This window comes from Cydia fagiglandana, chromosome Z (genome assembly GCF_963556715.1).
Source record: "Cydia fagiglandana chromosome Z, ilCydFagi1.1, whole genome shotgun sequence".
NCBI classification, from domain to species: domain Eukaryota; kingdom Metazoa; phylum Arthropoda; class Insecta; order Lepidoptera; family Tortricidae; genus Cydia; species Cydia fagiglandana.
The window spans coordinates 36,669,338-36,692,619 of record NC_085959.1 but is presented as its reverse complement, the minus strand read 5'-3'; the positions used below and the strand labels follow the sequence as shown (position 1 = coordinate 36,692,619).

The window sequence follows — 23,282 nt, the reverse complement described above, 5'->3', positions numbered from 1 at the left end:
TCGAGTTTGGAAAACCGTTGCGAAAGGGTCGCTCTCAAAATAAACAAATGCATTAGTCTACACGTTACGGCATTGGATCCAGTTAAATGAAACAAACAACCAGCAAACAACCGACTCTTTAGCCGTTGAAATTGAAAAGAAAACAAGTTAGCGGAGCTTCTTGTACAGTACTTAGCAGATTAAGCCTCGGTGTAGCATGACTAACGGCAACAACTGACCTTCGGTGGACTTTATAACCTAGTGGTAAGGTTTACGGATTGTTAGTTAACACTTAACAGTGTGGACGGTGGTAGTTTTCTTGAAGCAATCAAACTTCGTAAGTAAATACCATTTACTCCTACAGGAGTACTCCTACTTCACAAAGTTTAATAAAAAACATAAGTTTGTATTCTTGTAAGAAGTTTCGTTTTGTGCTGTTTCAATAGATCACTGATTTCCAAATTCAAAGGGAGATACGAGTAGTTTAGGTATATTATTATACTCGTATGTATTTTGTTCTTAATTTTTGTTGTGTATTTAATTCACATCACCACGTATTTGCGTAGGAATTTTCATTTTTAATATGTATTAAACGCTCCAGCGAGTTCTCTGTCGTACTGTATGATCTAGACTAGAAATAAACAGTGAAACGCTTGAATGCCTTTAATTTTAATGTCGCTCTGCCATTTCCATATTTTCCATTTGCCACGTGAAATTTTAAAATTGCATTTCTTGTTATGGCTTCAGACGTTGGCGTCAAAGAAATGAGAAATTTCTTCAGAAAGGCAATCTATTCATTTTAACGCTTTGAAAATTTAAAAAAATCAAATGGCATTGAGCGTAGGTTTTAAATATCGAAGCAATATAAACGATTTCTTTTCATAAAGTTTTAAAAGATTTTCAATTCCTATACAGACAAACTACTAATTAAAACTATTAATATTTATTGAGTTCTTTTTTTCAATTTTTCCGTTCAGTTGTTATTGCAGCTTAAGTAAGTTTATATTTGTTAATTCAAAATCTTCCTTTGATATGCAAAGTTTCGGATATGTATCTGCTTGGTATTCTGTCCCACCACACGCACACATCCATTTAGTGAACCAGAATTTCGTATTAGTTGACCGAGAATACAGTAAACAATTGAATGAGTTTTTCAACGGCTGTTACAGCTTTTATACATGATGGCAGTATTCAGCCATACATCAGCCTTTTTAGATAACCAGTGCTGACAAATGGGTGTTCGTAAGTCACTTTGAAGCCAAGGTCCTTTTGATCATGATACGTTTTTACAAGGTTGAGGGCGACGTAAATTATACAGCTTTTAGTTTCTTAGGTTTTAATCGCTGGTGGTAATCATTATTCTTTAAGGCTGATATATGACTGGAGTCCACTAGAATTTATCAGTTAAACAATGATAAAGCTTAATGGAATACATCTTAATTAAAATACTTTGGGATGCCACGGCATACAACATTGAAATTGCAAAAGTAACTTCATTATATTTGACGCGGAGCCCACAACACAACACACATATATAGTGAACAAACTTTGTTATGCGTATTTTATTATGCTTTAGCGCTTTTAATTCGCATCCAAACATTTGGAAGTGTTTAAAGGAAACAAATGACAAATCATCACGGTGGATGAGGCCATTTTGGAGCTAACGGCCATCATAAAATCTCCGGCACAGGCCGCGGCTGCGTTTTATGACCTTTACTGAAACTGCCCGTGTATTCTGATACTTTGTTTTTGAGGGCGACAGCGAGCCAATGTAGCGTGACCCCATGGGTCTGGCCAGGGAATCGTGATAGGGCACTCAACACAAAAAAGGATAAATAAAAATAACAGATATTCTATTCCATACTTTAAAAATGTTACAATACTAATGTATGGTACATAAGAAAAAGCATAAATTACCTGTGTAAACTGTCCACTTTAGGATTCAGGCTAGTCGTTTGAGAAATCGGGGAACATACTTACATTGCGTTTATTCCTATCGAAAACTTACGTTTTGAAGTCTGGTAAGTTGTTTTCCTTAGATGTATATAAGTATAATACAATTCGTTCGCTAGTTGTCCAAAGTTGGCTAAAATTGTGCTTAGCCCTCGACTCAAATGGAATACGATGATATCGTGCGTATAAAATTATTACCCAAATGATAATAACATCTTTAACGCCTTCAATATTTACTCTAAGGGATAATCGATGACGTTAATGGTGATGACGGTAATTTTCTTTTACTTTATTTATTTCATTAACTTGCTGTTTTACCTCTGCTTGAAAATATCTATAGGTCACAAATATTTTACACATCACAGAGACGCAGTATTGATAAAAACATTTTTTATGATATGAGGCAAAGAGCATATGAATCGCTTGATGGTAAGCGACTAGATTTGTCCATGGACACTCGCAACACCAGAGTTTTGGAGGTGTTGCTCTTTCCTTGAAGGTAGAAATATTCTGTCAAATTTTATTTAGATTAACTACACTATGAGGTCCATTAAGACAGTAATGGGCCATGAGGCGGTCTAAACACCTCTTTGGCGGTTTTATAGTGGACTCGCACTTGTATATTTGGCGCGTTCTACAATAGTGACGTAGGTCTAGTATGTATGGATATACGCGGGTAAAATACTATGTACTACATACCTACTTATAAAGCTGCGAGTATTGCGACATAAAGGCTTAAAGGCTTAGGCAAACTACTTCTTTGTGCTACAATGAGCCTTATTAACGGCAAAGTGTAAACCTTGCACTCTGTATTTTAAAGTTCATTTTCTAGTGATTCTAGGTTGTCGGTATTTTTTCTTGCGACATTGAAAATAGGGCAATCGTTTGACTTTGTCGTTCTAGTTGTTGTGTTTTGTCAAGAAAAGTAGTTTTAGGTATAATTATATGTTGCGAAACACGAGCGGAAATATATCGTTATTTATGCTTCTTACGCTAAATCATCAAGTTTGTCTTACTTACATCAAGAGTCTTACAGTTTACTTACACCCACAGCTTACACCTATAGGAATAATACTGAATGACCTTGCATTTTTCTTTCGTTCTTGGGGCGCACTCTTCTCAATTATTCAGCATGAAATGTGAATTTAAAGGTCGTTACATGCTTACAGCTTGGCAAAAAAGAGTAGAGATTAAAAAGTGGCAACATTGTAGTGTTGTCCCGTTTTCTTATATAAATTGGTTTGAAAGGGACGACACTACAGTGTTGCCACTTTTTAATTTCTACTCTTTTTTGCCAACCTGTAAGCAAAGCAAAGTGGCTTTTAATTCGATATTATGGCTCCGCTGCACGATGGGCCAACGCCGGCCACTCCAAGGGAAGCCGCCATGCGGTAGAATGAGATAGAAATATCACTTGCTCTCTCTAACGCATAAATAAAGTAAAAAAACGTCCCTTGGAGTGGTCGGCGTTGGCCCATCGTGTAGAGGAGCCATTACATGATTAATAAAGAAGAAAAGTGATCAAGCCTTCCGGTGGCCGAGGCTGGAATCAAACCGGCGTGTTTAGCTTACCCGGCTAACGTCTTCACCACTAGGCCACTAGTCACGGGTGCCCTGAGCCAAATTCTCGAGTATATTGTACCTAATATTTAAAAAGCTGGTAACTTTGCTATATAAAACTATAATTATAATTACTTCATCGGAATTCAGGGCGAGATATATTTGTACTAAAACAGTTTTCATCAACCAATGTAGCTCATAGCACTCAAAAATATCAAGTCATCTTTAAAATAAAAATAATCAAATTAAAACCAATATATCTATATAAGTACCAAACATCGGCTACAGACAGACAACGTAAACAGACACACGTTTAATTTCAAAATATAAATGAGCCATATAAATCTTCAGTTAATCAAAACAAGCAACCCAAGTTAGTATACCTAGCTTTAATGGATATTGCGTTTGCCTCCCACCTATTCCGGTCACGTGGATATAACTACCTATAGGCACCTACTTGCCCTTGGGACTAAAGTGAGGTTTTGTTTTCTATATCTGAGCGACGAGAAATCGATTCAATTTATTTTAAGCACCCAGTGGAAATGGGGAAATTTTGTCTGCAATGTCTAGATTTGATAGAAAATGAGTGATTGCTTCTAACACGTGCAGGAACTGTATTTCAATTTGGGTCTAGTTAGAGCCGGAGCGTTTCTATAGTTCTTGACCTGACCTGACCACTAAGATTAGTTATAACTGTAAGTAATCGGAGAGCTTTCTTATACTGGTTTGTTTGAACATTTAACTCGCTCGCCGGTTCCAATGATACCCCAGGTGGTGCAGCTAACAGTCCTAACTAAGTAATTGAATTTCTGAATGACTTTCAAGTGTACACGGGTTTCAAACGCGAACCGCGCAAAGATAAACATAGAATGTAAAGTTGTTGCAACGTAGTAAAGTTGTAATTTGGAGAACTAAGGTGGTCGAGTTACGGTTTTGTGGTATTTAGCTGTCAAGTGTCGTGATGCACGCGATACTTGCTACCAACGAGAGCGGTATTAAGTACAAGAGCTGTGTCATTTCAATAGGTGGCCCGATGGGTGACTTTTTTAGTTTGCTTGGCAAAACCCAGAATGGAAAGTTACTTGTTAATACATAAAATTGATTTTTTTAAATTTAGTTTAGCTTTATTCAATAACAAAACTTATAAACTATTATTAAAATTAAGTATAGGTAAACTAATTAAATTAAAATTAATAAAATAAATAAAACTTACCCACCTATCTTAGATCCCCCAGATCTGTCCCCTGCGGACAGATAGCTTGTTCATTCTTAATATTCGGTTTACTTTCTTTTACTAAGCAATATATAAAGATATTAACTGCACCATCTGTTTTATGGTTTTCTGCTAGGCAAGCCTCAGTAGGTATGATGGCAAAATTAAATTAACTTTGTTAAGGTACTCTGACTCGCATTATATTTTTTCCAGCAATAGGTATTCAATATTACGAGTGTTCGAGTTTTGTTATTAGGTACGGTTTAATAAAATGTAAAAAAAAACACCTAACATGTAGGTATGTTTATTGTATAAACTTATCAGGCATTTAAAAACATGTTTTTAAAATTAGTTACATGGTTTTAAATTTGTCCCTTGTGGTTACGTAAGTACAACCCCACGGGTTTGTAGCCTTTTGCCATTGTGGGGATTTTAGCTTTTGTTTTTTACAAAATTTTGCGACGTTAGCATGGAGCTGTTTGTTATAAAAGTCGTGTAAATCGCAAAGTCATAACAACTCAAGTATGACAAACTTTGTTGCTTGTTTCGGCTCGATACCTATTTGGGTCATTTGTGGGTCATAGGAGAGATGGGGAGTAACTGAGATTGCCAACTAGGACCGTGACGTAAGATGCAAGTTTGTGAATTTTAATGTGAATTGACATTTTGGTGTAAGTTTCGTGGCCGCATGGGAAATACGGGATGGCTAATGTTCTTTGAGGGAAGTCGAATGATTTTATCCACTTTATTACTGACACAGTAAGGCCTTTATTTCAGAACTTGTAAGATAGTATACTTTGGCAAATTGTTAAAAGTAATATGTCAGATGCTGTTGAGAATTATTTAAACATGCTTGGTAATGCTTACTCATCTATCATGGATGCTATGCCATTACATTGTGTTCTGTTCAGTCACTAGTAACAATAGCTCCCACCACAACGAAGCACGCTAAAATATTATGAAATTTTTATTTGAGGAGCCATACATCCATGTTATTTATTTCTGCTTATGTATCGTAATATACTGTAGGGGCCAGAGATTAACACTTTCAGTGCCAAGAACCCGATAGTCGGGTTCATTTTGTATTGGAAATTGGGCGCTTGACAACGACACATGTAGCAGAATTTGGATCTATATCGTAGGATATCGTTATGTAGGTATATCAGTGGTTCTTAACCTAGGGGTAATTACCCCCGTGGGGGTAAAACTGGTATTTTACGGGGGTAATAAGCTAGCCTAATATAACAATACAACAAACGTACACGTTTTATTTTTTATTACCATTGGGAGGAGGGGTAAAATCAGGTTCCCTAGTTAGTCATAGGGGTGACCGGACTGAAAAGGTTAAGAACCACTGAGGTATATTATACAATATAAAAATGTAGAGTTCTTCCTCACCCTTTGAGTATTGAATTACCGAATGGTACAGTCAGCGTCAAATATATTGTAGCAGCCATAGTGGTCAAATAGTTTATCACACCGTACTAAATATATGGTGTAACGAACTATTTGACCACTTTTACGGCTATAATTTGTTTGATGCTGACTGAGTGACTGTACAGTCACCTGCAATAACATGTTACTCTTCAAAGGCTGCAAAAATATGTGACAAACTCTTATAGCTCTACAAATAAGATCTTGTCAGATATTTTTGCGGCCTTCGTTGTGTAACATATTATTGCAGGTGACTGTACCTACGGGAGGGCTTTCGGGCCTATGAATCTTTTCCGATCGCTCACTTAGGCCATAAAACCAGAGTGCCCAATAAATTGAACTCCGATGTAATCTACAAATTCTTTAGCGTGGCGTGTGGATCTAATACCTAAGACACATTATCTTTAAATTTTAGGGTTCGGTACCCAAAAGGTAAAAACGGAACCCTAATATTAGGTACTAGACCCTATTACTTCGCTTCGCTGTCCTTCTGTCTATCTATTCGTCTGTCTGCTGTCTGTCTGTCTGTCACCATCAGGCTGTATCTCAAATGTGATTTTGCCATTGATTGAGCCAGCTAGGTATTGTTCTAGCTGAATTGGACATTCCATAGCGTAAGTATTGATCAACCAATTTAGCAAGGACCCTAAATGGCTCAACAATCACGGAGCGTGACCGTACATGAAAACTATATTTATGAGAAACGATTTTGCATGACTTATAAGGCAGGTTATGAGTTGGCTGGCATACTGTTAACCTTTAAAAGTAATGCAAATCCTATTTTACTATAATAACGGTGAAACTCAAGCAACTATTTTGGTTCAAATGTGTCAAAAGCAATCGGTGACATTCTGAATCGACGCACATCTCACACGGTTTACCCTTCCAGAACTTTACATTTTTTTTACCAACACCGTTACGCAACGGAAAGTTACAACCATGGAAACTTTAGGTAAGTGAATATTTCGTTAGCCGAAACATGTTGTAAGAGGGATTGGTCCCTTTTATACTTTATCGTAGACGTCCACGGTCAAGTCGTGCTTTACAGTCGCGATTAAGCAGGGGGCCTAAATGTACGACATTGTATATGTATAATTCACAGACATTGGCAGGCGTGGCTCACGCCGTGATTTCGTCGCTTTGCAGCAGGTAGCTAAAAGTACATCCGTTCCACACCAATTTTGGTGGCTACCCTTAAGCCGCGCGTGGCGCTGTCGCCACCTAGCGGCCATAACTGTCCTGGGGGAAATTCGACCGCTCGATTTCGTGTATTTCGTTAAATAATATCTCCAATACTAGGCATTTAAATTCTACTAATAGAATGGAAAACGAGTGGTCAATACCACTCCATTCCCAAATTCTGTCGGTCGTATTTCAAAAATTAGTATTTCGTCGTTTTCGACGGATTGTCGAGTGACGAAATCGAGTGATCGAATTTCAAAAATCGGCCCCCAGATCGTAACAGACGCGTTTTGTTAGAGAGTGAGTCTTCTGTACCTAGTACTATTAGCTATTCTGTGACATAGGATGCATTTTGTGCATAATACGTATTCCATCGTCTGCCATTCTTATAATTTTAGGCAAAAACCAATTTCTTAGAAAGCCTCGAATGAGAAAAGTGTAGAAAATATTACTAACAGCATCATATTGCTCATTTTTAGGATTCCGTACGTAACTGGTAAATAATAAACGAAACTTTACTGCCCGTCTCTCTGTTCGCTGTCCGTCGGTTTGTCCGTCACAGGGCTATACTTATGTATCTCAAGAACTGTTATAAATAGACACCTAAATTTAAGAAATAATGAGTTTGCATTGCATTGAATTATATTGCCACTACAATAACCTTATAGGTATAACCTACTTGGCTACTCACAACAATGCCTGAGTATTAGTTACACTCTTTAGGAGCAAGTGTGATGAAAAGTATTAAACTTGTAGCAATCGATCGGTACAGTATTGATGAAGAAAATAACAATACTGTCATGTACGCTTGATTGATATCAACATCATAATTAAGAGAGCTAAAGGACAAAGGTTATGCGAGTTCAATGAAAGGTGTTAACTCCCACACCAATTAAATAAGTGCAATTGATGTGTGTTATTGTGTGTGATAACCATTTGCTGACGATTAATAGGGAATACTTAATTCTATTTCTTTTTCCAGCAAATTAAATTAAAATAAATAAGTATAAGCACTTTCACATTAAGTAACCCTAAATATGATATTATAATAGTCTCTGTCCATATGCAAGGGACGCGCCGTAGATAATCGTTTTGCCAGTAGCTTAAGACGGCAAGTGCGTGCCTTGGAGCCCTTGAACAACCGCCGGTAGCCCCAGATTGATAACACCTATTAATTCCCTGCCCCAGCTCGGCCAACCTCGTTTATTCATCCTTGGCTTTGACGGGTACCTGATGGATCGAAATATCTGACACGACTTGGTTAGTTGATAAGGAAATATGCAAAATAGCCACAAAAAAGACGAGAGTCCTTTAGAATACGTGATTTTTGAGATACTGCGTATTAAAAATGTAATAAAAATATATTATTATTTTGTATTCTAGGCCTTCATGGGTGTCCCTCGGGTAAGACGTATTGGTTACTTCGAAAACGGGGTAATTTTGAAGATAACAAATGTGGTTTTCCATCAGAGAAGGGAAATTATGCTTTATGTGCAGTATTAAGGACCATTCTATCAGAATTTTTGTTGGAATTTCAAATGACTGACTTTATTGCACTTGAAGCATAAGGTCCCTTCATGATGGAAAGTCTTAAATATCTACTAAAAACTAAAAGCATTTTCTTCTCGAGCAAGATGTCTTGTTAAGCGCTGTATTGCCAAAGTATGAAGTGACATTAGTGATTTTCAAAACTACCCCAATTTCCAAGTTACCCCAATTTAAATAAAATCCGCACATACAAGGTAATTTATGTTAGTTTTTCTGTGATTATTAGAACCCCCAGAAATAAGCCACAAATTAAACAATTCACTTTTATTGCAACGAAGTTTTATTTTTCAAGAGTAAATAAGTAAGTTTGAAATGTTAAGTACCTATTTATAGCTATTGTGCAAACATTGTTATAATTTGTTGTTACGATTGTAAGAAAGTCACCACTGCTGCTAAGTACCTACGAGCTACGCTTGAAGTGGCAAATCATTCGTGGGGTGGGGGCGCTTAGTATGTCCATGTATGTCTAATCAGCTAGGTACATATTGTCAAAACTTCTCGCAAACTTCTCTTGTCAGACCTGTGGTAGACCATGTCGATCTCGCATCGGTCTATTCAGCCATCAAAAACGGTGTTACACCATAAATCGTCTGATATAGACGAAAAGGCCTATGATGATATTGTCAAACGGGTTTTAAATATTTTCCATTCGCGAACTTAGCTCGATTGGAATCACCTGAGCGAACTAAGTGAAGACTGATGACCATGAAAACGGTGCAGGGTGCTAACAGGGAAATACTTAATACAGCTGCACCCTGCATTTATAACAGCCGTAAGAGTGATCGGAAAACTAGTTTAAAGTGGAATTTGGTGCGTGAGAATACGGTAAACAATTGAATGAGTTTTCTAATGGCTGTTACGGCGGTTATGTGTGGCCCAGAATAGCCCAATTCGAACGAGTGATTAAATTTCAATTAATCGAATATCCCGAGGACCTGACTACGAATTGGTGCAATTAAATGTAAATTATTGTGTAGGCAGATATTAATCTACTAATTTAATCCTGTAGGTATTCAATTAATCCTATATTTTTTGCAGATTAATATTAGTACTTTACGAGTCACATTTTTCTTCTATTACTTATTTAACTAAGGGCCATAATTTGCAAAGATTTAAAAAGAGATAAAGTATAATGTTTTTTTTTGTGTATTCGAGACTATTTCAATACTATACGATGGGTCGTGTAGGTAGTATTATGACGTTGCCCTGTTTTGTGATTTTAGCGCAGTAATAATATTTTACACCACATGGGCAGGATTGAAGCCGTCGCGTTTACCCAAATACCTAGTTCATTTAGATTCCATCAATTCTCAATAGTCCTTACACTGACGAGTGCTGCCTTTGCGTGCGTCCTATGACTCGGGCAAGTGTACCCCTTATACATCTCAATAAAGTATAAAAAGGGCCTCTACGTGATGGCATCGACTCCGCGCGCGGCTCCCTAATGTTTGGAACACCATTGTTCCGTGATGGGAGATATAAATAATGTAACGCGACATCTCCGGGAAACCTTGTGACAACTTGACGCCAAACTGCAGTGGCCAAAGTGTATGAGTAATTGCCTCGACGACCTACTTTTCGCCTACTATAAGTAGCTTATGGGATAACTTGACTTCTGTGCTTCGGTATTTTATTAAATATATATTTTGTTTTAGGACAAAGCAAACTGGTAAAGTAACTTAGTGACATATCAAGAGCTCAAAACAGTGGCAGAGAGAAGAACGGAATGGCAACGGAAAGCCAGAGGCTCTTGAAATGCTGATAATTTGAATAGAAGTCACTTGAAAATTAACGCCTTATAAATACAGCTTTCGTAAAATTTGAGCGACATTATCATTCCCTCTCTTATCGTTTTTCTCTTCAATAGACCCACCGAAATTAATTTTCACAGACTTAATGTATATAAAACGCAGAGGTAGGTAGTATTTGTAATGCAAATACGCCGTTTATTATGCTTCGAGGAAAAAATATTGCGGGTAGGAATCTTAAACGAGACTGCGGAATAAGTTTTTAAGAGTTCCAGTAACATTATTTGGAGGAGAGTTCCTTATATAGAGTACGCAATTTCTTATGATGTACCGTGGTATCTTCACGCTTTGTTCGTGGTAACATCTATGCTGAGCAAACTGTTATAGTTTATAGGATAGATGTGTATTAATAAATAATAAACAAACTACGAATTTAAGTACCCCAAACTCCCCATTTTACTCAACTATGAAAAGGGTTATGATTATGATATGAATGATCAAACCCCGTTATCATCGGTGCAGTTCATTGAAAATAAGGGTGGTAAACACGTAGCCTAAATTCGCCTTTAACTCACTTTAAATTATAATTCCGCTATTAATGTTTCATGGGATTCATTATTAGCGTATTCAACGTTTTGAACAAGTTTTAGTGTAATTATAAAATTTTACTTGGCGCAGTTAGGCACTAACGGCGAAGTTAAGGTTCCATACAGAAGTTACGTTTGCCGACCCTGATTTTTAATGAATTGCAACATTGATAAAGGGGGTCGGATTTATGATTTTAGCAGTATATGTATCCAGTATGTTTGTTTTGTGTATACCGTGGTAGCTTTTTAAACTATTCCAACTAGCCAATGTGTGTGATTTGTAAATGACGTGTCAATCGATTAGTTTTTATTTATAACGCGGCGGGTGACATGGGGTTACATTTTTTATCGACTTTGAAAGGCAAGAGGTGTTACGGAAACAAAACCGTGGTCACGTTAAGGTTTTCCATTTTACTTGCCATTCGCACTGTATATTAGTTATTTATTTATACATGTGTATATTATTTTACCGAAAATAAACTTACCTTTTAGGACAATAACTGGGCTCCACCTCCACGGTACTTATATGAAGCTTCGTGATCACCACCAAAGAATATAATACTCACTAGGAGAAGAACGATAACTCCATACAAAAAAATGTCCCCTTCAAAAGTTCGTTTATACTACTAGCGCTCGGTAGGATACCATTGTAATTAGAATTGACAACCCGTTTAGCCTAGCGCCCCTAGCGGGTATTGGCAGTAATCCAGTTCAGGAAGCTAATGGTCCTGGGTTCGAATCCCGGAGAGGGAATTTATTTTTGTATTATTTTATTTTTTGTTGGGGTCAGGTTTTTAAGAGCCCATCAACGTGCACACTAGCGCCACTGCTCAATACATTAAACTAATTTTTATGTTACTGGATTCGTCAAGCTAGTTTTTGTTTTGAGCTCATAGATTGACGAATCCAGCAACATAAAAACTAGTTTGATGTATTCAAAAGGTACTTAAATACACAATACAGTCAGTAGCGGCCACTTTTTTAAATACCTGTAAAATTTAAATTTAACTTAAATAATCACGATTATTTATTTTAGCAGTGGTGCTAGTGTGCACGTTGTTGGGCTCTTAAATTAGCATATCACAAATAAATAAAGAAATACGTTATAAGATAATGATTAGGTACTATATTTAAAAATTCGTCAAATATAAAAGGTTACAAAAAGTTACGTATTATTAAGATATAAATATTTTCATTCCTATTAGGATTAGTGTATATATGTTAGGAGCAATACATATGAATACATACATTGATATGGCAAATGGTTACAAGTTGTTATTACATCTATCCGGTTATCGGACATTTCTGCTCCACAGCTCCACGCAGCGTTCTTGGTCACCGGAAAACTAGTCTGTATATGCAGCAGATACGTGCCCTTTGAGCTTTTTCCAAGAAATCATATGACGGGCCAGGATTATATTATTATCTCACGCTCAAGCCATGATTCACTTTCTAAAACAAAATAGTCACAAATTAAACAATATAATCTAACTTCCTAATTACTAACGTCGCTAATTCCTAAGGCCTAAATTTACCAGCTTACTCGTAAACAATGAGAGGTTTCACATCTATGATGAATTTAGATTATAATTTCGGACGCGATATAGCGTCCGCGGGACTTACGGGGATAGTAAGATTAAATTATTATATTTGAATTTGGTAATTAGTACGCTCATTTTTATTTAAAGATTGATATATTTCTTACCTTGAAATTATCGCTGTTTCTGGTTTACTACAACGGTTTCCACACACATATTAGGGCTTTTCATAATCCGGATAAGAATTGTTGATGAAGTCGCCATTGCCGGATACATAATACAGCAAGGAAGGAAGAGCGACAACGGTTTAAATTTAACTAAGTCTGTGCGAAGACGCATTTATATATGTTGCTCGTACATATGAATAGTTTTTATTTTTAAATTAATAGGTAAATAAATATATTTCAAGTGAATAAATCGTTTTATATGAAAATTTATATTTTTGGCGTTTAATGACTTAAATGACAGCATTGACATTACAGACTTTTGTCTTGTCTATGTTCTTACCGGCCAGACTCAAATCAAGGCCTATCAAAGAGGCCTATTGACAAAGATTTTTTTTTTAATTTTATCAAGGAGGGTAGAGGCACGTCTACCCTTCATAGATTTTATGAACATAGACAAAGACAAACTGAAATAGATGATAATTTACATATTTCAAAAAATAAATAATAATTTACATATGACTTTGACTACTTCATAAAATACAAATCAAAATATATTTGATAAAATAATTGGATTTGTTCCTAGAAATCGTATAGACAAAGCCAGTTCTAGTAATGTTGCTGTAGTAAAATATTTTTATGGTAATTACTGGCAATACAGCTCTAGAAACGGAGCACACATGTACAAATTATGAAGGGTCACGTCATTCCAAGGAAGTATGGTTTATTATTCATATATTGAATCAGATTCATATTGTATGTGACGTCTCTGAATTTATTTGTATTATCAGCAGCGGTGTCAAACCTATAAAAATAATCTACTTTTTTCGGCAATAACAATAATTTTATTTCTCAGTCTACCGTATTTCCTTTAGATATGTACCTTACCCCCTTCCGACACACGCATCTTACTTGAGTCGATTGACTGGTTGATCTCTTTGATCGAATCATTTTCCTTAACCTTTCATCTGTCTAAGAACTGATCAGTGCGCACAAATAAAAATAAATTCGTTCGCACTGATCAGTGCTTAGACATACGAAGGGTTAATGGTGACTCATGCTAGACCAGTATTTTTCGTTAACCCGCACACCCTCTCATGCACCGCGCCAGCTAGCGGTTTGTTAGCCATATAGCCATACATGTCACGCCTCCGATAAACTAGACCCTTTTGTAGATTACCCATAATGGGAAAACTACGCCGTTATCCATTACCATATACCTATAAGGTTTCGTCGAAAACAGCCTCGGTATAAAATAATAAAGGTGCGGTGCTAAATAATAAATCATCACGCGTACTGTGCTGCACAAGTCTTGTTTGTTTACTTGCGCACTTATGAGTGTAGTAATAAGACATAATTTAGAGCTCATTATTAGAAACATTGCCGGGTGTACGTCACTGTTAGGCCGGCTGAGCATAGCCCACGTTTGTATACCATCTTTCATTCAACCTATGTACCTACAAATGATTCTGCAACCACGAACACGCACAGACGAAAACTAGAGATAGTTTGAGTTCTGGGAAAGAACTTAGGATAATTTTTAATCCCAGAAAACATCCCTCAATGGGGTGAATACGGGGTTGGAACTTCGTATAGGTACGTAGTTAATCAATAACTACTGAACTGAATTTCATGAAATTAGGTATGAAAGTGGAAAGAATACAGAATAGTTCTTATATCTAAAATCATCCCGTATGCGTGTAAAAAGAGGGTGGAAAGGGTGGAAGGGTGTAAAAGAAGAACGTTTATGCATTTTGAATTTTTGACCAATTACTCCAAATTATGCGGATCAATAAAAAACAGATTGTATAAAAACAAGCTAGTACCCAAATCTTTAGTTCTACGCAGACGAAGTCGCGGGCAAAAGTTAGTTATCTATAAGATTCATTCAAAGATTGAAATCCAATGTGCGGTCGACCTTATAGTTCATCGTCCCTCTTTAATGGTATGTATGTGTATACAAAACTGTACATCAGTAGGTACGGCCTACTTCATGCATACGCATGTACTCGAAACTCGAACAGGGATATTACATATGCTAACCGAATGAATGTACCTCCAATGCACTAGCGAACCAATGTAAACGTGACCTCGAGATGAGTAACAAAAAAACTTAACAGGAGAGGCACTTATACTGGTTTTGTCTATGTGAGCTCGCGAAGCTATAGGAATAATCCCATGTTCCATGCATGCTAAATGTCGTGCTGTTAACCATGCACCCCAGTAAGCTGTGCTCATAAATATTTCAAAAGTCACCGCCTGCATAGAAACTGATTTGCCACAATGCAATAAGAGTTAAAATCCAATGTTAAACGTGTAACTGAATTTTGGGAATGATCGACTGAAACAAAGTTTCACGTTCTGGCTAAACTGTTTTGTATTTTTCAAATGTTTGATCTACATTATACAGTGGAAACTGGATAAGTGGAACCTGGGTTAGTGGAAAACCTCTTTAAGTGGACCGAAGTTCTCGGTTCCAGTCCCTTGGCAACGAATTACCTCTACAAATGGAATTTTGGGACCTCTATAAGCGGAATCCATTTTTTCGAAAATTTCTTATTTTTACCTCTGTAACTGGAAGCAGCCATCTTCGAAACCTCTATGAGTGGAATAGCTCTGTATTTTTAATAAACCGTCACACGGATAGTTTGTTTCGTTAACATTATGGTTCGTGTTTTAACTACGTATTTTGTATGAGTACATACTGGTTGCTCTTGCATAAATAAATATTAGGAGTGATTTTGTTTTTGAAATGGACTGTGGATTATTTACAATATTGCTTTTTTTAAAGTCAGGATTACATACCTATTTTTTGTTAATACATATATGTATATCTACATACATATTTAATAAAAGATGATTATTTAAGTCTAGATCTTTTATTTGACCATACTATACGTGACCTCTGTGTGATCCTCCACAGCCGGACCACCTCGTCCGATTGCGCTCAGTTTTTAATGGCGAAATGTACCTCTAATGTACTTCATGTACCTCGTCGGAAATTGAACGTACCTCTGTAGTTTGGCAGATATATGCGTTTAAAAGGGGTCCGGCTGGGGAGTAAAATCTGCAGCCGGACCACGCCTGGATCCGATCATATCTGTTATTTTGAGATATAATTTAAATATCAGATGAATGTACCTGTTACGTACCTCCGAAGAAATCGTTTTTTTATTTAAAAAATGGTCTCATAAATGAATTTTCATACATTTCATTTTTTGAGTATACGCGTAAGCGCCTGTCAAAAAATAATAGCAACATAGTAGAAAACAAATGTATTCAATTCGGGCAAGTCGTCTAACGCGTCAACTAGATACAAATGTGGGTGGTTATAGGGAGTGTTTTAAACCGACACGAGTTTAGTCAGTAGTCTTTTTCATTAGCATAGTCTTTTTCATTTCATTTTAGTCATTTGCATAGTTTTTGTGTAATAAATTTTTGAAGATCGTGTTTTAGGCCCCCGGATTTTACGAAAAACGTTAATAATTTGCAAATTATTTTGTAAACTTTCCGTTGTTTAGTGCTATTGGATAAACCATTCAAAGACGCAAATTTAGTGGCAATTGTGACTTCTCTAGGTATATTGGTTATAAAGATATTAATGAATTTAATGTTTTTGGTTTTCATTTTTTTTCTTCCATTTTCCGCCGTAGTAGGAGCCCATATTTGTATGACAGCTTCATTTATATGTCTTCTATCCACCCTATTTTTTACAAGACCTAATTCCGTGAAACATTCAAGTAATCATCGAAACACTATATCCGGGTTATCCGGCCGCTAGGGTTGGCACTTCGGTATTTTTATTTATACGCCATTTTCTTTGGGATATCTGGTTTCGACTTCATATGGAAGAAAATGTGATCCCACTGCTTCGAGAACTGATTTAGTAAGTACCTATCAGGCAAGTGAGAGTCGGGTTCGCACACGAAGGGTCTAAAAAAATTTTACCATGTCATACAGTGTACGATGACACGGGTCCTCAATGTGCAACTCCAACTCGTACTTGACCCTAACTTTATTTAATTTAATTTTTAAACATTTAATAATTGGAATTTAAATTTAGGGCTGTACGTTTCAATAGTGGCACTACTAATGACGGCAATACCGCGAGAACAGTTTTGTCTGACAAACATCGTGAAGCATTTGCAAACATCCTTGGCTTAGAGAAGTGGCTTCTGGACGATCCTCACACAGTTCTAGTTGTATTGTCGAGTGGTCTTCCAATAGACGCAGAGAAGTTTGGCAATTTTTGTAAAGAACTAGTCCAAAAATATGTCAATACTTACAAATGGTGTCCTATGACAGTCACCATACATAAAATTTTGGCCCATGGCGCTGCAATCATTCGAAACTCGTCTGTTCCAGTTGGTATGCTTTCCGAGCAAGCAGCAGAGTCACGGAACAAATATTAGCGTCACGATCGAGAACACCATACTCGGAAATCGGATAGGATAAAAACAATGTCTGATTTGTTTCACAGAGCACTAGTCTCATCAGATCCAGTAATTTCCGAACAACAGATGTCACAGAGAATAAAATATATTAAAAAACGTCCCCTACCATCTGCCGCAGTAGCTTTATTGAAAGCACCGCAATCACCACAGGCACAGGAATCTCAGGAGGAAACCCCAACACCAACATCCGAGTTCTGTCCAGACGACAGTTATTACGAGGTGCAAGATGGGGCAGAGAGCCTCGAAGTAGAAAATGATGACCCGACTAAAAACAGATATATACAGCAGTGTTTCACCTTACTGCATGGTAATGAGGTCCAAAAGTGTATACGTCTCTTTGTAGTTGACTGTCATACAGCTAACGACCAAAATGTAAATATTATCTACCCTAATTATAAAGAGGAAGAATTTGTAAGTTATCTATAGCTAATAAATTACTAAATCTTAAAAAAACTTATTATTTCATATGTGTAGGTTTTTATTAACATATTAAAGTTTGTTTTTACCGCCCATAAAAGTGCTATACTGTGTATACAGCGTTAATATTATATCCGGCTGAACCCGGATATTGGTAGTGGCAGCCCTGACGGAAAATTTTAATTGGCTTTAAATTCAATCTTCCACGGAATTAGGTCTTGTAAAAAATAGTGTAGATAGAAGACGTATAAATGAAGCTGTCATACAAATATGGGCTCCTACTACGGCGGAACATGGAAGAAAAAAAATAAAACCAAAAACAATAAATTCATTAATATCTTTGTAACCAATATACCTAGAGATGTCACAATTGCCTCTAAATTTGCGTCTTCAAACGGTTTATCCAATAATACTAAACAACGGAAAGTTCATAAAACGATTTGCAATTTTTTTTTAAGTTTTTCGTTATATCCGGGTGCCTAAAACACGATTTTCAAAAAATTATTACACAAAAACTACGCAAATTGGACACGCGGGAATTTTAGTCTCGCATTTGTAATGATCTAAACTTCAGTAATTTGCAATAAAATGAGGATGTCACTTTTTTGGCTTCTATAAAACACTGTGAGACCTACACTTTTTTTCCAACCTATACTTTTCTTATTTTTTGATATATCTGGTTAATCATTTTTTAACATTATTTAAAGGATATTCACAGTCATTTGGTATGTATTTTGGACTAATCCATTCAGCCATTTTCAATTTATAGCAGTTCGAAGTCAACTGTGGTTTGTGAAATTTTTGAATGTTTTCTAATAATTTGTTAGACCAAGTATTGAAAATGTTACAGTACGTTATATATTTGTACTGCCGACTTTATGACGTCACAGCAATTATCCCCACCAATTTCGCGCTTGTCATCTCATATATTTGGGTTCAAGGCATTACACTGAATGCATTGATACCAATATTCACCCATATCCCGGACGACATGAGCGGAAATCGATTTCTAGAACACTTTTCTTTCGCTGGCCGGTCTACTATAAGAATGTCCGTATACTTAATATTTATTTATAAATTACGCACAAAGAGGCAAAGTAAATCACGTTTGTTGCATGGGAGCCCCACGTTAATATTTATTTTATTATTTTTTAGTATTTGTTGTTATAGCGGCAACATCTCTGCGAATTTCAACTGTGTACTGTAAAACGTTGTACAATACACGTGCGAAAAGGTAATTCGCAACTCGTGTCGGTTTAAAACACTCCCTATAACCACCCACATTTGTATCTAGTTGACGCGTTAGACGACTTGCCCGAATTGAATACATTTGTTTTCTACTATGTTGCTATTATTTTTTGACAGGCGCTTACGCGTATACTCAAAAAATGAAATGTATGAAAATTCATTTATGAGACCATTTTTTAAATAAAAAAACGATTTCTTCGGAGGTACGTAACTGGTACATTCATCTGATATTTAAATTATATCTCAAAATAACAGATATGATCGGATCCAGGCATGGTCCGGCTGCAGATTTTACTCCCCAGCCGGACCCCTTTTAAACGCATATATCTGCCAAACTACAGAGGTACGTTCAATTTCCGACGAGTTACATGAAGTACATTAGAGGTACATTTCGCCATTAAAAACTGAGCGCAATCGGACGAGGTGGTCCGGCTGTGGAGGATCACACGTGACCTCTATAAGCGACATTACTAGTATCCAGAACCTCTATTAGCGAGAGCCTCTGTAAGAGAGAAAACGTTTTATTTAAACCTGGTTAAGTGGAAAACTGGATAAATGGAAAACCTGGATAAGCGGAACTAAACAGCCGGTCCCTTGCGATTCCACTTATCCAGTTTCCACTGTAATAGTATAAAGTGAAGGTTAGTCAGGCTGAAAAAATTGAATAGTGTGAGATAAAAGTTTATTACTTATGCTTCTAAGATATTACAAGTATTAAGAGTTGTGTTTGCCTCTTTCATATAATTTACATTGTCATGCTTATGCCAATACAGAATCTATAATTTTAATTTTCTCTCGACACTAGTTCAGATTTTTGGTACCTATTACTGTATTAGTGCGCCATGAGAAACTAAGGATTTTATCATTACATATTTATCAATTTATTTACGAATAGAAGTTTGCGTTATCTGCTACTTACTAGCAATTGTTATATTAACTTTTACGAAAATACATGTACGTTCAAAAGCTACATGCCGTTACAGTTAATTGCATTGTAGCGATAAAACATGCTATTGCAAGACATACAGGGCAACTACACAAAATAAGGACATTACGTCCTAGTTAAAGCATAAAGCAATTTTAAGAAAATCTACCTCAAGCATGTAGGTAATTTCCGGACTCGGCGACCTGCTGATAGTAGTGAGAGTCCGGCGTTGCCAGCTCGGCGGCGTAGTACAGCGTGTCTCCGTCCCGCACTGGCTGCAGCCGCGCCAGGCTCAGCGGCGACGCCTGCCCGTGCAGCGCCAACTGTTCCAGCTTCTCCATCACCCCCGCCTGACACTCGTTCGCGTGCGAACGCATGTGGAAATTCAAGTGACTCGTCTGCTTGAACCGCCGCCCGCAAACCGAACACTCGAACGGCTGAATGTTAGTATGCGTGCGCATATGCTGCCGCAGATGTACGGACTGGGAGAAGCACTTGTGGCAAATAACGCATTTGAACGGCTTTATTTTAGTGTGGATGCGTAGATGCTGATCCAAGCCGGCCCGTTGGGTGAAAGCTTTTGGGCAATAAGTGCAGGCGAATGGACGGACGCCGCTATGCATTCGCATGTGCTGCTGCAGGCCGCCTTGTTGCGTAAAGCGCTTAGCGCAGAGCGAACATTGGTGAGGCTTGACTTTAGCGTGAACGGAGCTGTTGTGCTCATCATAGTCTAAACTGTCATGAAACGTCATATTGCATAGACGACATGAAAACGTAGCGCGACTCGGCGCCCTCAAGCCTAGATAAAAGTCTTCGTCCAATCTTTTCTCGCATATTTGGCAGCGTAAAGCGGCCTTTCGTCGCTTGGTGTGTTCCTCTCGGTAGTGAAGGGAGTATTGGCAGCAGTTGAAGAACACCTGGTGACACTGCATGTCAGGCCGCAACGTCGATGGCAAAGTGCACGTGAAGGGACCCCTGTGCGGGGGAAAAAATATTATTAGAGCACAGAAAACGATGGATGATACCAATATATCGTACTCTTACCCTACATAAATAAACTTAAACACCTTACCTTTAGCTACGAGACTCCATAATAAACCAGCGGTCGGCAACCAGCGGCCCGCGAACCTCTCACTTGCGGCCCGCGAGCCTCCCTGGCTACTTTGTATGTAATATTGACAAAGTGCGGCCCGCGTCCACTTCGGTAACTGCTATGTGGCCCTTGGCTGCTAAAAGGTTGCCGACCGCTGCCATAAACGATCGCTCGCGTTTATGGAGCGTCTAAGAAAAGAGGGTTCATATAAGTGTAATTAGAGGCCCTCTACCTTCACTACATTTACACAAGATGCCACCCCTCCCCACCTTCCAGTGCTGGATAGAACTCACCTCAAGTCCACAGTCTGTTTGGCCGGCTTCATCCTCGCTCTTTTGACCACACCCTCGAGCCGGCGCCTCTTGTCATCGATGCTGACTCCCTCTACTTTCACTATGAGGAACGTGGTGTCTTCAGAGTATGTTCTGGTCGTTATACCGTCCTTTTGGATTGTCATTTCGCTTGGGTCGTACGGTTTTTTCAACGGATAGAACTTGTAGTCGTAACTCATACTCTAAAAGTGTAAAAACTTCATTATTATCGTGACATTAATAACAAACGTGGCAAGAAAAAAGCCCACATATATGAACACGCATATAGCAAAGAGAACTACGCATCATTTTAATTTTAATCGCGCGTTATTGTAAGAGCGTATAAGCGTATGTTGCAAACTTCTACCTACTCGTTGACGTGCCCATAAGCTCGTATTACCTATGTCTGACACCGATACAAGGCCTGAAATATCAAATAAGCTTGTATACGCTAAATGGAGAAAGCGTGTAAGCGCATAATAGGTGTTAAAGAACTTATAGAGACGGAGAGAAGTAAGAACTTTACCTCTAGACTGCAAAACAGCGTAACTCTGTAAATATTATGTTATTTATGTCTGCGGTTTCGTCTAATGACAATATTTTTTTACATATGTACAGTCGCCATCAATATATCGAAGCGGCCAAGATGCTCATAAATCTCTTAACACGCCGCTATTTTCAAGGCGCTAGAGTGCCTGTTCTGATATCTTTAAGCAACTCGGCAGGTCCGATATATCTGCTGGCGACTGCATTTCGCTGCAATTTAATGTAGACTTTTACTTTGACAATGGCCGAAATATGACCTAATTTTAAGTACTAATGTAAGCTCGACTTGCTTGGCTATTCAACTGGCCCGTGGCCGACTGGAACTCTGCGTCGCTGCCCGAGCACTGCCCGTCGTGTTGCATGTTCTTGTGGTTTTGCAAGGCAACAGCATTGTAGAATGTCTTGTGGCATAAGCTGCACACGAATTTGGCGCCTGAGTCGTCGTCCCACGGCATGGGATTCTGAATTGAATGAAAAAATATGCTGATTATATTAGCCCGTAGCCTAGCGGTGTATGCAACAACATAGTGCACCGAAGATGCGGTTAAGATCGCAATATACCGCTGCCTAGATGCAGTGTGGTAGTTATGGAGGTTCTTAAGGGATTTCTTTGACCATCATTTGCCATAATTTGACTGGTACAATAATGATAATGAGGCCACAAGTGCATTTATTGTGCTTTACGGCCATTCAGGAAAATCATATGAGGCGAAATGCATCGCTAAGAAAACTATTCTTGTGTTCATTTTTATATTAATATAAGTTGATATCTAACTATTTACTGGATTAGAATATGTACCTGCATTGAGAAAATGCCATTAGCGTTACCCGGTTCTTGCACGATGTAAGATATCCTAGTACCGTCTATGTCCATGCTGTAAGGTAAATAAAATTAAGTTCGTCCTTATAAGATTTGACTGGATATACCTTATTACAGAAATGTACAAACCTGTCGACCATGGTTACGTTTTGAGGATCAAAACTTAAATATATGTACGCGTAAATATAAAATCTCACAACATTATTAGACTAATGTCACATAAATAGACATTTTTTGACATTTAAGTATGACGGAAAAAAGCTTTGACGGAAAGGACGGGGAAATATAATTTGTATTAATAATAATTACACAACGTATTAGTTTCTTTGCTTGGCCGCTTTAGATAGGTACGTATTAATTTTTTTCCTGGAAAATTGTCTTAAATAATAAGTTTTGCACGTGTAAGCTGTGATGTATCGCCGTTGTCGATTATCACGATTGTGATCGAAGATTCTGAGGGATGAGGGACCACAGATTAATAATGGATACCTACTTTGTTTTCTTTTTTTACACTGAGTTTAACGAGTCAAATAACTGTTCTATTCAGCCAATAACCTGTTTC

The 23,282-nt window shown here is 37.6% G+C and overlaps 2 protein-coding genes across 4 annotated transcripts in view; one reads left to right on the top strand and one right to left on the bottom strand.

The window, feature by feature from the left end:
• Positions 1 to 23,282, top strand: part of LOC134678625 (GTPase-activating Rap/Ran-GAP domain-like protein 3) — a 133,037-nt gene that overhangs the window by 27,217 nt on the left and 82,538 nt on the right. The window lies entirely within an intron of this gene.
• LOC134679155 (zinc finger protein 454-like) lies at positions 19,857 to 22,889 on the bottom strand. The gene is made up of 5 exons (XM_063538026.1): positions 22,850 to 22,889; positions 22,700 to 22,775; positions 22,191 to 22,361; positions 21,337 to 21,557; positions 19,857 to 20,925 (listed from the first exon to the last, which is right to left on the bottom strand). The coding sequence occupies exons 1-5, from the start codon at positions 22,858 to 22,860 to the stop codon at positions 20,121 to 20,123; spliced, it is 1,284 nt and encodes a 427-aa protein (XP_063394096.1). The 5' UTR covers positions 22,861 to 22,889; the 3' UTR covers positions 19,857 to 20,120.

Excerpts from the sequence above, each read along its gene's own strand:
- LOC134679155 (XM_063538026.1), bottom strand. Across the intron at positions 21,558-22,190 it reads CGGGCCAGTTGAATAGCCAA|AGTATGAGTTACGACTACAA; the intron begins GCAAGTCGAGCT and ends TTACACTTTTAG. Across the intron at positions 20,926-21,336 it reads AAACAGACTGTGGACTTGAG|GGGTCCCTTCACGTGCACTT; the intron begins GTGAGTTCTATC and ends TCCCCCGCACAG.